This window comes from Aythya marila (assembly GCF_965140915.1).
Source record: "Aythya marila genome assembly, chromosome: 18".
NCBI lineage: Eukaryota > Metazoa > Chordata > Aves > Anseriformes > Anatidae > Aythya > Aythya marila.
In genome coordinates, this window is record NC_139059.1 from 3,996,523 (window position 1) to 4,011,006 (window position 14,484).

The 14,484-nt window shown below is 52.3% G+C and overlaps 1 protein-coding gene across 1 annotated transcript in view; it reads left to right on the top strand.

Annotated features, from left to right (window-relative positions):
- Window positions 1-14,484, top strand: part of CACNA1G (calcium voltage-gated channel subunit alpha1 G) — a gene marked incomplete at its 5' end in the record, with an annotated part of 128,339 nt that overhangs the window by 53,158 nt on the left and 60,697 nt on the right. Inside the window, 4 exons of the mRNA XM_082775190.1 lie at window positions 10,592-10,743; window positions 11,273-11,458; window positions 12,587-12,701; window positions 13,040-13,195. Coding sequence (XP_082631316.1) covers window positions 10,592-10,743; window positions 11,273-11,458; window positions 12,587-12,701; window positions 13,040-13,195 — 609 coding nt within the window. The remainder of the gene's footprint in view (window positions 1-10,591; window positions 10,744-11,272; window positions 11,459-12,586; window positions 12,702-13,039; window positions 13,196-14,484) is intronic.

The window sequence follows — 14,484 nt, forward strand, 5'->3', positions numbered from 1 at the left end:
TATTTAATGAATATTTACCTTGTGGGCTTTTCACACGAGGCTGGCCGGGGCACACCAGGCTATATTAGGATAAATCCTTTCGGGCCACGTTTTATGGTGCTGTTGCTTACCAGCACCTTGCCAGAGGGGAGAGGACCCACCAGCAGCCCTGGTGCTCCGGGAGGGATGGGATGGTTGGGGTGGGAGGAGAAGGGCTTCTCCCACCCTGTTTCCCCAGCAGTGTGGGGTGGGATTCAGCAGTCCTGGGACCACGCTGGGCTTCAGAACACGAGCTGCTCACTGCTGTAGCCAGGGGAGAACGGTAAAACCATGGCTGGGGGCTCAGGGTTTTCTCTAAGCTCCTTCAGACAGGGAGCTCACTGACTCGAGCTCAGCATCAGGTTGCTTCCACGAGGCTCCTGCGTGCTCTGAGCGCCCGGCCAGGCTCGGCTGTGCACCCTGGGGTGCTGCCCATCCTCCCCGTGCCCCCCAGCTCTGCCCCTGCGGGGTGCAGGGGGAGGAAAGCAGAGGCACGAGGGGCGCGCAGCACTCAGCGCGTGGCCGCCGCCGCTGCTGGGCAGCACTGTGAAATTTTCCATCAGGGAACCGACAACCAGATTGCTGCGGATTATTAATGTGACTGCGAAAGTGCTTGTTTTTCTACGGAGATGAAGCAAAATGCAGGTAGAAACTATTAGCTTTGGGTAGAGAAATATAAAGGTGATTTAAGGGTAGGCTCTGGGGGATTCTAAATACACTGCTGAACCAATTGACTGATTCGCCTTAGGGAAGCTGAGACTCTGCAGCGCTGCGGGTTCAAACGGCGAGGGCTTTGCAAAAGCTTGTTCTGCCACAGAGCAGGAGGGAAATGTGCTGCTGAAGCAGAGGGTTTCTGTGCTGCTTTCCCCCCCCCAGCCCTGGCTGCGAGCCAGGCTGCGCTCCACAATGTGCTGCTTTCTGCTTCTTAAAGTCCTTCCTCGGAGTGCAAAGCGACGGCTGAGCACACGGCGTGATGTTGGACTCCTGAGCAGGGGAAAGAATTCGGTGAGGGCTTCCTTAAGGAAGGGCCCGGGGTTTATGTTTTTGTTTTTAAAATCTGGTTCGCATTGAGCTGCCTGGCTGTGCCGATTTTCCTTGTCTGAACTCGCGCGGTATGAACTATACCCTACATACTCGTCTGTTTAAATAGCGCTTGAGTTTCAGCCGCCGTCTCCGTGGTGTTGCACCATTGTTAGCGAGACGGAGGCGAGATCCCAGCCAGAGGGTCCTCCAAAGCCACAATGGCTGGAGCTCCTGGGGACTTGGATCTAGGCTGGGCCAAAACTCTGGGGTCTGTAAAGGAAGGGGAAATAGGTTCCGGCCTCTAGGATCCTTTTGTTCATTTTGGGAAAGCAAATTGGAGAGGTGACGAGGGCGAATGGCTTTTTGGGACAGCACCCAAGGAGACGAGCACATAACCCACGGGAGGCTGTTCTCCACGGGGGAAGAGGCCGTGCTGGTGTTTGGGAGCTCACGGTGGTATCTGAGGCTTAATTCCTCGTGGGTCGTGCTGCAGGCGCCGCGGTACAGCTGACGTACAGCTGTCACCAGGAACGTCATGATCTGAGAGCTGCCGCGCCATGAAAATACCAGCCATCTGTGCCAGAGGAAAGCCTGCTGGCAAAATGGATTAAAGCACCTATTTATGTAAACAGGAGAGGCTGCGGAACGTGGCAGCCTCCCGAATCGGCGTCAAATTCTCAGGTCTCCAGGATAATGGAGGGAGGAAGGGGCAGAAGGGTCAGTACCTGCAGCTGTGCTGGAAAACCTGCCAGCGTGGAGGGGCTACGGGTTCAAGCACCTGTAACGGTCACCCAAAAGGCATTTACGTGCTCGTGCTTCTGCCTGAATTCAGTGGGAAGGAAAGAAGGTAGCTGAAAGTTATTACCTGCCTGGAAGCCTGGGGACCTCAGGATTTGCTTTGGGTCTTAAGCCAAGGCTGAGTGAAGGAATGCATAAAATGCTCGTAGCAGGGCAGAGACTCAAGACTGAGCTTGGCTCAGCCACTGGGGTTATTTTGCAGAAGTCTGAGCAGCCTCAGCAGCATCCTCAGCCCCTGCATGGGGCAGGAGGGCCAGAGCCCCCAGCCTGGGTGTCTGTGCCTCCTGGCATGGCTGAGAGAGAGATGGAGCTGCCAGCATGGGGACAGTGCTGTGCCTGCTCCTGTCCCCTTTTTATTGCATTCCCCGTGCTCTGCCCATGCCCCAGACTCATTAACTGCTGCTCCAGATAATGAGTTGGAGATCAGGGATAAAAGTCAGTCCCCGAGTGACTTGCTGGTTCTGTTTTGTGCGTGCTGCCAGGAGGAACGAGGGTGCTCTGGGCATCAGAAGCACTTTTCTCCCAGGACCAGGTGCTCAGGAGCACCCAAGCCAGGCTGAACGTGCTGCAGCTGGACACGGGAGTGGTGGCAGAGGGCAGCTGCGGATCTGTTGTGCACAGGGAGGCGGCTCCTTGGACATCTGTGGGTGCCAAAATGAGATCTGTGTGTGCCAAAATGAGATTTTTATCAAATGCTCGTCCACCTCCTTAGCCCTGTGTTTTGGCTGCTCTGCACCCACTTAATAGCTAGCCTGACTTTTTTACTTTGAAGTTTGTAGTTTGGTGATTCCCCCCTATAAATGTGATTCGTTAGGCTTTGATGCAGGAAGGCCCTTGTACATGCGCAAGCATCCCTCTAAATCAAGGAGAAGTCAAGGAGAAAGCCCCTTCCCCGGACTGCCTCTGCCCACTCCAAGGAGCCGAGGGGGTCCCGCGTTCAGGCACGTTTTCCTTCCTCGAGATAGCTCCGCTTCCCCTTTGGTGTAGGTCCCATTTCTCTATTTAACTCCATTACACATCTCTCCAGCCCCGTGCCAGCTCGTCTCAGCCAAGCGATCAGTGCCTTGGCAGCGCAGTGAGGCTTTCCTCCCCCGGAGCCCGCTGTCTCTGCCCAGGACTGGGCTTGCAGCTAGCCTCAACTCAATTTTTCAGTGCTACAGCTGCACAGGGCACTCAGACTGTAGGAAAACAAGGTGCCCTATAGATTTGCACGTGTTGTATTCAATTAGCTCCCGCTTCAGCAGAAATTACTCTTATTAACGGTTTGTTGTTGGAGACTGGGGGAGTCAAATCAATGCTAATGGAAGTCATCAGAGCTGTTAATCACCAGGATCACTGACTTCAAACCCGGCTCTCCGTTTGTTATTGGGGGTAATTCTTTTTGCGGACCTCGGGGGTTCTTCCGCTCCTTGGCATTTTGAAGGGTTTATGAGGTCTTGTAGGAACTTGTGTCTGTTAATTGACTGCCTCACCAAGCTCCTTCAGGGCACCGTGCAAAACGCGGCGGTGCCACGGTCCTCACATCTGCTAAAAACGGGGCCCTGCCCGTAAAGTAGGCTTTATCCTGGTTTTGGAGATTGCATCCTTTGAAAATTAAAGGAGCTTTCGTGCAGTGGGAAAATGAATGATTTTTTTTTTTATCAGGCAGTTCAGCTCTCCGCATGCTTTAGGGATGAACCTATGTGGATTCCTTGACATCCACTGAAGTTTTCTTCAGCTCTGCGGATGGGGAGCTCGAAGTGTCAATCCTCTCCGGTTAATTTTGCTCAGAGGCTGGGAACGCTCGGGCTGCCTTAGATCGTATCATTACAGCTGTTGTTTCAGCTGCCGGCAGCAGCCTCATCTTATCTCTGCTCCGGCAGCACCGGGAAGCGCCTGCGGCTCGGCGAAACGGCAAAATGCTGTGTGCCTTGAGACCTGCTCGCTGCCCGTGCCCATGACAAGTCCCTGCTCCCCACAGATAGTCGGGCCTTTCTCTCTGCTCTGACTTTGATTATTGTGGTGTTCCCTGAGCTGGAAAAAAAAAAAAAAAAAGGAAAAAAAGGAAAAAAAAAAAAAAAAAAAAAAAAAGACGGTGCCCCACGGCCACCTGTGTCCTCGCAGAGCCCCTCGTGCCCACGCAGTTTGCACTCCCATCTCCCCACCAGGTTTCAGCTCTGTGTTATAACGGGGTTTTTGCTGATGTTAGGACTCTACCAGCTTTCCCCCGTGGACGCCTGTCAGCATTAGAGATAGCGTTACCGGCACCAGAAACCCGGTTTCAGCAGAACTGGGCAGGAGCTGTACAGGCAGCCTTTTCCTTTCTTTTCCTTTCTCTTTTTTTTTTTTTTTTTTTTTTTTCTTCCCTCTCTCCCCTTGGTACCTCTCAAGTACTAATGGGGAGATAAGTTTGGAACTCGGTTTAGATTAACGAGAAATAGAGGGCTTTAAATCTCAAGTACTTACAAGGTGTGACCAAGTGGAAATGCAGCTTTTGTTCAGCTTAAGCTCCCTCGAAACCTGGGTGGAGGGATGAGCCGGTTCATGTTTTTCTTGCATTTTCTGGGATAATATTCATCCGGAAATCTCAAGCTGGGAGAGATAAGGAGTTCAAGCGAGAATATCTGCTGTGCCTCCAGAGACGGGTGTGGAGAGCACAGCTTGGGGTGTGCAAGGGGAGAGACGGGTCTGTGGCTTTGTCAGGCTCCCGGGGAAGGGCACGGGCTCGGTGAGGTCCCCACCGCACCCCTGGTGATGGGTGCAAGGGGACACGGCCCCATGTAGGGACATGGCCCCATGTGGAATTGGGGGTCACAGCCACGACACCCAGCCCCTGCCTGCCCCAGGTTGGGTGGGAAGGGGCGGTGTGAGCTGTAGGGGAGGGATGAGGAGGAGATGAGGTGATGCAGGGGGTCCTTGTGGTGCAGGCAGCTCCGATCTCCCCGAAATGGAAGCTGCCTGCCTCCCTTTCGTATGGTATTGCTGTGGCATGAAATATTCAGCTCCCGTTCAGCCTCCAGCAGAATCCTTCTTTCCCATGGTGTGATGGGATGAAGCTGGGCTCATCTGGTTTTCTGTCAAAGTTGTTCCCGTGTAACAAACGTCTCTAAATCCTGGACATCACAGCGGTGCCTCCCTTCCCCAGAGCTGGGGGCTGGAGCTGGGAGGGATGGGGACGAGCAGTAGAGGTCCACAGCCACAAGCGGTGACAAACCCAGGGGCTGAGGAGCTGAGCAAAAGCTCTGCCGTCCTGCTGCTTCCTGAGTCATTTTCCAGGGGAACTTTTTCTTTTAGATTGGTGGGACAAAGAATCTGTAGGGAAAGCATCGCAGCACAGCAGGCTCTGGTTGAGCGCGGCGCAGGTTGGTGCAGCCAAACCAGGACTAAAGCTAATGCCCAAATCCTTCCAGGGAGCCTCAAAGACAATGAATGTCACGGCTGAAAATATCCGCGGATCCAGCTTCTATTTATAAAATAGCAAGCGGGCCTGCAGCCGAGTGGAGCGGCGCTTACTGGGGGGCCTTGAAGTGGATTTGGGGCAGCCGGGGCTCTGTGGGGTCTGCCAGCCCCAAACGCGGGGGAATCAGGCACAGCAGAGGGCACAGGAAGGGCGCCTCGGACTGCTGGTTAATCACTGCTTCTCTTCATCTGAATTCCATGCTTTTTGCCCCAGGAATTAGGGTCTGGCTCCCACTTTGAGGTGGATGTGGTGTGTCCACACGCGGAGGGTGGAGAGGATCCTGATGGGAGGCGTCAGGCCGAGAAGCGTGGAGAGTCGCGTGTTTGCGTGACCCGTGCGATTTTTCTTATGTGTGGATATATAAAAAATCTGCAAGTGATGAGTCAGGAAAATGTTGTCGGTGTTTCCTGGGAAATAGCTGAGGTCGTTATTTTCTTTCTGTGGTATTTTGCTTTAGTTGCCATGGAAATGCTTTCAGAAGGGTTTTATTCTGCAGTCCTTTGAATGGCTTCGAAGTTTTCCTGCTGGTCTGGATCCCCTCACAGCAGTGGAGCCTTGGGCTCAGAGGGGACCTGCCCCTGCCTGGCCACCCCACGCATCCCTTTGTGCAGGACAGAAGGCTTTTTGTCTCGTGTTTGTGGGCGAGGGGAAAGCACCCTGTTACCTAGATAGAAATCCAGCCCATCCCTTCTGCCACTGGAAACCTTGCTCGAGAACTTCTAGTTGGTTTAACAAGGAAAAAAAAATGCAAAACACCAAAATAATGCATTGTAGCTTATATCTGAGTGCTGAAAAGGGGGACAGTGCTGGCTGAGCTCTGAGATAACATTATCCAGCATCTAGAAGCATTGTCCCTCACCTGCCCCAGCCCCTTTAGCTCAGCTGTGCCCTGTGGAGCAGGGGCACCCTCAAGCCACTGCGAATTTCTCACTGGCTCCACAGCCTGTGGCAATGGGGGACTCGGAGGGCTCTGGGTGCTCCCCGCAGCCTGTGTGGGGGCAGAGAGGTGAATGGGATAAATGTCTTCCCCTGGTGGAGCCGAAATCTGGGTGAGCCCTCCGAGTCCCCAGGTCTCCAGCCCTTCTCGCCCCTCCTGCGCCCCAGCCTCCTCCCCGCTGTGCTCGTTTGCTGTGTGGTGCCTGTGAGAGGTGCCACGCTGTCCTCTCCTGCAGTGTGTGCTGCCAGAGCTCATCAGCATGCTCTTGGGTACATCAACAAATCGACACTGCACAGGCACAGAGCTAACAGGGGATGATTTATCCAGGGCACCACGTCTGTGTGTCCAGCGGGGTGAGATGTCCTGGGGACAAAATTCAGTATTTATGGGGAGGACTCGTGGGAAGAGCTGGTGTTCCACACCATGCCCAAGGTGTGCTTGGATCTTGTTCTTTCTGGGTGCTGCTCATTTAATCATAGGATGCTTTCCTTTTAATTAGTCACTGCTGCTACTGTTGAGGAAATTAGCAGGCTCTTCTCTTAATGGAAAGTGTGACTCCGGCAGATGCGCTGTGATGGAGCGGCGTGCAGGAGGCTCTGTGCGGCACAAAGCTGCGCGATTTGCACCTTGAGTGTGCAGACCTACACGGGGCTGTGGTTCCCTGCAACACAAAACAAATCCAGACAGGTTCCTTCTTCCAAATCCATCACTTAGTGAAAGGATCAATGCTGCTTACCTCCCTGCCTGCCGGATCCTGCAGGGAAGATGCTGCAGGCTGCTTCCTCCAGCCATGTGCTGGGTGGCCCAGGCTCGCTCAGGTGTATTACATCCAGAGCTGGTCAGTCCTGGTTTGATGAGATAGCTGGTGCCAGAAAATGGCAAGTTAGCAAAACTGATGCTGGTTGTAGGAGGGAAGCTGTTTCAGTGAACTTGCTTCAAAAAAAAAAAAAATCTATTGAAATACGTTGTCTGAGATATTTGAAACATCCATTTGAACGTTTGGGGAACAAAAAGCTCGTGTTCTTCAAGCTGACTTATTTATATTTTTTAATTTCAGATGATTTACAGTACAGAGCAAATGGATAAGGGAATAGGGACTGAAACGGGGGGAGGGCTTGCAGAAATTTGGAGACGCAGTGTTTCAGTTTGGAGATGCAGTGTTTCAGTTCCCCACATCTGAAACTCCTCTGTCTTCGTTCGGATCGGCTGACAGTTTTAATTCGCATGGGACGGAGAAGCCACTTCCCTGCAGTATTTTAATGATGTCTAAGGAAAGATGCCTCAGACGCATTTTTGATTTCTCTAAGGCAGCAGCATCTCCTAAACAGCCTTGTTATCTGTGCATGTCTGCAGCTCTCTGGGAATCCCGCAGCGGGGGCTCTCGGAAGCGCCCCCGGGGCCTGAAGCCCTGCTGCCAGCCGGGATGCACGTCCCCTGCGGCAGGTTCGCAGCCTCAGCCCGCTTCCATCTGCAGAAATAATTCTCGTGTGTGAAAGCAGCACTTGTGGCCAGGGCCTGGGCGAGCGCCCCAAGGGCTGGCAGTGGTGATGTGTCCCTGGAAAGGGACCCAGAGCTGAGCAGGGGCCCGGGAGCTGTGCGCTGGGGACTCCCCTGCTGGGAGCACACTGTGAAACCCCTCGAGTAGCTCATGTTACCTCCACTCGCTGCTCGGGGACCTGCTGCTTCCCAGGACAAAGTAATTCCATGGCCCTAGAGTGCCTGGAGCAGCTGCTCCTCCCTCGCCTCTCCCTCCCCGTGGTCTCTGGCCCCAGGGGAGAAGTCTCCTCTTCCCTTCCCTTCCAACCTGTCTTGGCCATTAAGCTCAGATTCGGGTTATTCTCAGCTCTATTTCAGGAGATCCCACTCCCCATTTTTGTTGTGTGCACCCAATGTCTCCAGTGTTAATATCCTTTTCCTGCAAGGGAAGTAGGAGTGTGTGGAGGAGGAGCAGGGTCCTGGTGGTTTTATTGTTGGGGGGAATGCAGCGGGAGCTGGGGCTGCGGGGGGCAGGATGCTGAGCAGCAGCAGGGAACTGCGGTGGCACATCCATCATGCCGTAGTAGGGCTCGGTGCTGTGGATCTGGCTGTGGGGGTCTGGCTGTGGTCACCAGCTGATTTTGGCCCCCTCTGGTTTCCAAAACAGTCGGGAGAAGATGTCCTTTCAGATCTGGCAAGGCACTGCCCGTGCTTTCCTTGGGGACAACATCTCCACTTCTGGGGAAAGCAGAGCCCTCTCTGTCCACGAGCAGAATCAGTCCCTGTTGATTCCCACCCCTGGCTTCCCTGAACTAATCTCCTCTCACCTCTCCGAGTGGAGGCTGAGGTCCTGACCCTGCTGGGAGGGCGGCAGCCAGCAGCAGTGCCCCCGATGGCTGCGGGCACCCCGGTGCCACAAGCTGCAACCTCTGCGCTCCCTGCTCCGACACTGATGGGTTTGGAGGCTGGGCCAGGAGCTCCGTGGTGCCCCGGGTGACACCAGCCTCCGTGGTGGGTTAGTGGTGCTGAAGGGCGAGAAGGAAAGCCTCCAGGAACCGAGAAGGAAAGCCTCCAGGAACCCACTGCTTTTCCCAGCAGTGTTACTGCAGTAACGAGAGCAGCACTGCGGTGTCAGGGTGCTTTTGAATGAGTTGACATTTTTTTTTTTTTTTTTTTTTTTTTGACTAATGTAGGCTTTTAGCTATTTGAAATCATCCCGAGGTGCGACTCAACATACAGGTTCTTGGCCTATTTGTGACTTTGTCTGAGTGCTCCCAGAGGTATGCAATGTTAGAGCAGCGCGGTGTTTAATATCGGGAGCATTTGTACTGCAGCTCTATATCATGTCAGGTGTGTGCTTGGCAAACCTGGCCAAGGCATCTGCTCCTCCACAAGCGTGTATGAGACACAGGAAACATTCCAGCTCTCCCCCCACTGTCACCTTTTTCTTTTTTCAGATACTTTTTCTTTTTGGTGCTGCCATTTCCCGCTTTGCTACGCTGGCACCACTGCTTTGTCATCCCACCGGAATCAGTGCAGGTCCCTGGGGGTTATGTGTGCTGAGACAGCAGCAGGCAGGTTTAGGTCCCCATCTTCCATCACACCGGGCTTGGAGGAATTGAGCTAAAAGGGCTTGGCCTCGGTGCTGAGACATTGACTGCAGAAACAAAGGGAGTTCAATGCCCGTGTGGGTTTAACTGTTTATTTGTCAGTGTATGCCTGTAAAGCTTTGGTTACTGGGGTTTCTCAGCCTCCGAACCATGGCCGATGATGCTGTGAGCAAGGTGGTGACCCTGTCCCCAGCCACCCCTTTGCAGCTCCCACACTGCTGGGCTGGAGTTGGGTTTGGGACATCTCTGCAGCTCATGCTGCCCCGTGACCAGGCGTTGGCAGCTCCTGGCATGCTGTAGGAAGTTTTTGTTGCTGCTGTTGGCCATAAAAGTGTTTTATGGAAGTGGTGGGTGCAGTCAGCATCCCACCCATGCACATCACACCTTGGCTTCTGCGCCTGGCGCAGCCACCCTAAACCCGTGCGTTATGAAATTGGGGCTGTGCATTGGGGTTACACGGGGAGAAGGGCTCTGCTGCTGCAGGCTCTGCTCCGGCCTTTCCTGTCGATGAAGAGTCTGATCCTGAACAGACTACACCGTCAGTTTTTGTCTTCTGCCATATGTTTTCCAATAATGCTCGCCCACCCGCCGGGGAAAGCGCAGCGCTCGGTGTCTGCAGGCATTGTTGGGAACCCTCTGTGAAATATGCTAGAAAAACATGAAAAGTATTAATTTAGGTCTAAGATTACGAGAAGTCTGTTTGTTGTGGGTTTTGTCGTTTGTGTTTTTTCATACCTCTATTTTTAGATTGCCATTCTGAAATGCCAGGATTGTGCCCTTTTTGCAGGAGGGGAATTCAGGGCTTGCTGATAATGAGGTTTTATTGAGACGTTTCAGGCATAACACCTAACGTTTTTGCTCTTGAAAATCTTAGCTTAAATCTTTTGATGAGACATTAAATAAAAAGGCAGGCTTGAAATGCTATTTACATGAGAACCATCTGAGTTTCCTTTCTGTTTAAGGAGGGTTGGAGGATATGAAACCTTGGTGCGTGATGCTCCGATGCAAACCTCCCGTGGTGGTGCTAAAGCTGTGCTTTACGTGAAGTCCGTGTCTGGATTTACTTCCCCAGCTTACAACAGACGTATAAAACTTAAATACTCGAATGCCATTCTTCTGCTCTCTCCTGGGCTTTCAGCAAGCTGTTGCCACGTCCTCCTTACACCGTTTCCATCAGTGTCCCTACCCATTATGTGGGCTGATGTATTTCAGGTGTAAGCGTGCACGTGCCTAACAAACGGAGCGGTTGGAGCTGCTGATCTTGTCCCTTTCCTCCCCTTCCTTCCCTAGCCCGAGGAGCTTACCAATGCCCTGGAGATCAGCAACATCGTCTTCACGAGCCTCTTTGCCCTGGAGATGCTGCTGAAAGTCCTCGTTTACGGTCCCTTCGGCTACATTAAGAATCCATACAACATCTTTGATGGGATCATCGTGGTGATTAGGTACGCAACCAGAGCTTTCTTTATGCGTGTTTCCCCTCGTTTGACTGGTTCATTAAAACAGAGAATAATGGAGAGTGGGCATAAATACCTTCCTATGTCACTTCTGTAAATTAACGCACAAAGATACAATTACTAATATACGTCTTGGGGTTATTTTATAGCCGTTTTAGAGAGAAGCCTGCACAGAAAGCTATCCATCCCAATGTCCTGGGAAGTCTAGCATCCAAGTGGCACAACCAGTGCCCAATTAAGTAGCTGTCTGGCTTTTGGCACGAGCAAAGGCTGTAATTGCACCTGCAGCTGCAGCCGCTGATTTGCAGGCGTGCTCTTGACACTCCGGTGGGGCTCTGCTCCTTGTGAGCCTGGACGGCATCCAGCCCACAGGAGGCATTGGCAGCTCCTCTCTGCCCAGGGCTGGCTTCCCGCTTCCCATCCTTCTTCCCCCCTCTCCTTCCCTTCCTCTCCTCTGTGCCTTTTGCGTCGGGCATTGCCTTCTCATCCCCTACTGACCTTTTTTTCCCCCCCTCAGCGTGTGGGAGATCGTGGGCCAGCAGGGCGGGGGCCTCTCTGTCCTGCGGACCTTTCGGCTGATGCGGGTGCTGAAGCTGGTCCGCTTCATGCCGGCCCTCCAGCGCCAGCTCGTCGTCCTCATGAAGACCATGGACAACGTGGCCACCTTCTGCATGTTGCTGATGCTCTTCATCTTCATATTTAGGTGGGTGCTGGGTGAGAGACATGGGTCCCTGGTGCCGTGAGCTCTGGGTGCTCAGGGGTCCCTACCAGGCCTCGTCTCAGCGAGCAGCCCCATTGCTGGCCAGTGCTGGCAGCGGCTTGCTGGATAATTCCTCTTAACTCCGGCCAATTGAGACATCTGTCTTTGCAAGATGATTTGCAAGGAAAATCTTTCGGCTGGAGGATTCCTTGACATCCCCCCAAGACAGCAGTCCTGTTGCTTACAGCTAAGCAGAAAGCCAGGTGCTAAAAATGCTGCCAAGGAGAAGGGCAGCGTTCCTAAAATGCAGCCAGCTGTGCTGGTGCTCGTGCTCTGGCCCGGCCTCTGTGCAGAAGTGAGGATCTGCAGCAGGGATGTTAGGAAAAAAAAAAAGCTTGGCGTGACCCTGAATTTTTGGGTTTTGGTCTAGATTTCACAAAGAGCCTGGCCCTGGTAGCAGCTGCTTCTCCTGCAACCCGAGGGCTGACAAAAGCCTGTCCCTTCATGGAGCAATGTTCCTTTCCCCAGTGAGACACTTTGCTCTGAAACACCGTTTGCTGCCACGGTGCCGAGCAGAGCTGTGAATAATTTGATTATTCAGGTTACTGGCCGAGAGCAGGGGAAAACAAATGATTCCTTTAGCATCAGTCTGAAATGAAAGGTATTCTGTTTTCTTGTCAGAATCAGGAAAGATGTTGTGGGTCCCTTGATAGGTTTCGTTGAGGCATTTCACAGGAACCTTTTTTGTCTTCCTAATTCAATTTAAGCCTGTTTTGCTGAAAATGTGTCATTGCAAAACAGAAAGTCAAAACATTTTGTTTAGAAAATGTTGAAACAGAATGTTTTGACTTACAAAAAAAAAAACAACAAAAAAAAACAACAACAAAGCAGAAGAAAAAGAAGGATCAGGCATGCTTCTTGGCTGAAACCATGTGGCAGGTCTGACCCAAATTCACAGTCGGTTCACATGATCTTGAGGTATGATTTTCACTGAATGAATGATTCATCTTGTAAAAAAAAAAAAAAAAAAAATCAATAAAATCACCCGGCTGAAGTCAGGAGGCACAGTCAGCCCTGCCGTGTGGCTGCTCCTCACTGCTGGCCCTGTTCAGCCCGCGCTCTGCCTTGCAGCATCCTGGGGATGCACCTCTTCGGCTGCAAGTTCGCCTCCGAGCGAGATGGCGACACGCTGCCTGACAGGAAGAACTTCGACTCCCTGCTCTGGGCCATCGTCACCGTTTTCCAGGTACAAACCAGAAAGCACCCAGCTCGTGTGGGTTTTGGGGCTGCGGGGGCTGGGGATGCTTTCCAAAGTATCCGATAGAGCTTAGCGAAACTCCTTGCCGTGGGAGGGAGAGGGCCTCACGCCATGAGGGAGGGGATGGGGGGGTTTCAGGCCGTATTAGCAAATAAATCAGAAGCTTAATGAGGAGAAACCCCGAGGCAGAAATACTGACTGTGGTTATAGCTACGGGTGGCAGCCCCAAAGCAGGGTGCCTGTGTGTGTCAGGCTGCCCACCCAGAGCAGACACCCAGCGCAATGTTCTCCGGTGTCTCCATTGTCCTGATACATTTTCTCTGCAGATTTTGACCCAGGAAGACTGGAACAAGGTCCTCTACAACGGCATGGCATCTACCTCCTCCTGGGCTGCTCTCTACTTCATTGCTCTCATGACGTTTGGGAATTATGTTCTCTTTAACCTGCTGGTGGCCATCCTGGTGGAGGGTTTCCAGACGGAGGTAATGTCCTCACGCTCGTGCCTTCGCTGTCCTTTAGTTTTCAGGGCCTCCAAACCAGACCCAGGAATTTTGATTTCTGAAATGGGCAGCAATACGTCTGCTGGAGTGGTACAAGAAAAGAAGTGGGGAAAAATAGAAGGAAAAAAAAATATAAAATATCTTTTCTTTTTTTTCCCTTCTTTTTCCTTAGCTAGGGCGCAATTTAATTCAGCAAGCCCTTTAAGCGAAGGGCTTAAATGAAAGGCATTGTTAGCGTTAATGCAGGAGGGAGAATTCAGCGGTGAGTCAGGCACTGCGGCTGGGATAACTGCTATGACAGTGTCTCTGAAACGCTTCTTGCCGTGCTTGTGAGCTAGATTAAACCCCTCCTGAAAACTTACGCAGGCTGCCGGGAGATTAGTCTGATTGCCTATTTGATGGCCCGCGCTGATGGAGCTCCTCTTGTCCCCAGCACTGCAGTGCTCTCCCCAGTTTAACTTGAATGGGGCTTTGTCCCTGCCAGCTGGGAACCTCTACGGGGCAGCTGTGGGCTTTCATGAAGGGCAGGGGGATAGATTTGAGCTGCACGTTTTTCCCCCAAACTGTGCAGCTGGGAACAGACAAGCATGGCAGCCAGTCCCCAGCGTGGAGACCTTCCATGCCTTGCAGGGGTTGTCCAACTTCGGAGATGCTCGGTGGGAGCGAGGGGATTTTGCACCCTACCTGGGATTTAGGGAGGAATATATACCCTAAAACCATCCACTGGGATCTGCTTGTATGGGCTGTGCTTCTACACATTATCTCTGCTTTATATTAAGCGTGCTGGGGTGGCTGAATATTATTTAAGATTGGTTGCTTATCACCCTATCCGAGCAGCCTATGAAGGGCTATGCACAGAACCGTATTTATTTTTATTATTATTATTAATTTTTTGCAGTGCAGTTTAGAGTTACATTAATGGGGTCGTACCAGGAGAAGATAGCTAGAAGATTTTTTTTCTCTTTTTCTGTATCGTCTCTCTCTGTGTTGGTGCTTTCCTGTTTAATTGTTATTGCTGTAGCTGTTGCTCTCTGTAACTCCCCCCCTGCCATTCAGCTGAAGGGAAGGTCACTGCCAGGTTCTCCTCAATAGCTCAATGTTCCCTTGCCTGAGCAAGAAGAGGTAAAATCTCCTTGCTGCTTGTGGAGTGATGATGGCTTTGAAACCGACCCTTTGCTCAGGCTAGCAAATTGGTTCTCTGAAGGTCACCTAAGTGGAGGAGTCCCCACAGCCCCCGTATCTCGCTGCCTTACAGTGCATTGTCCCATTTT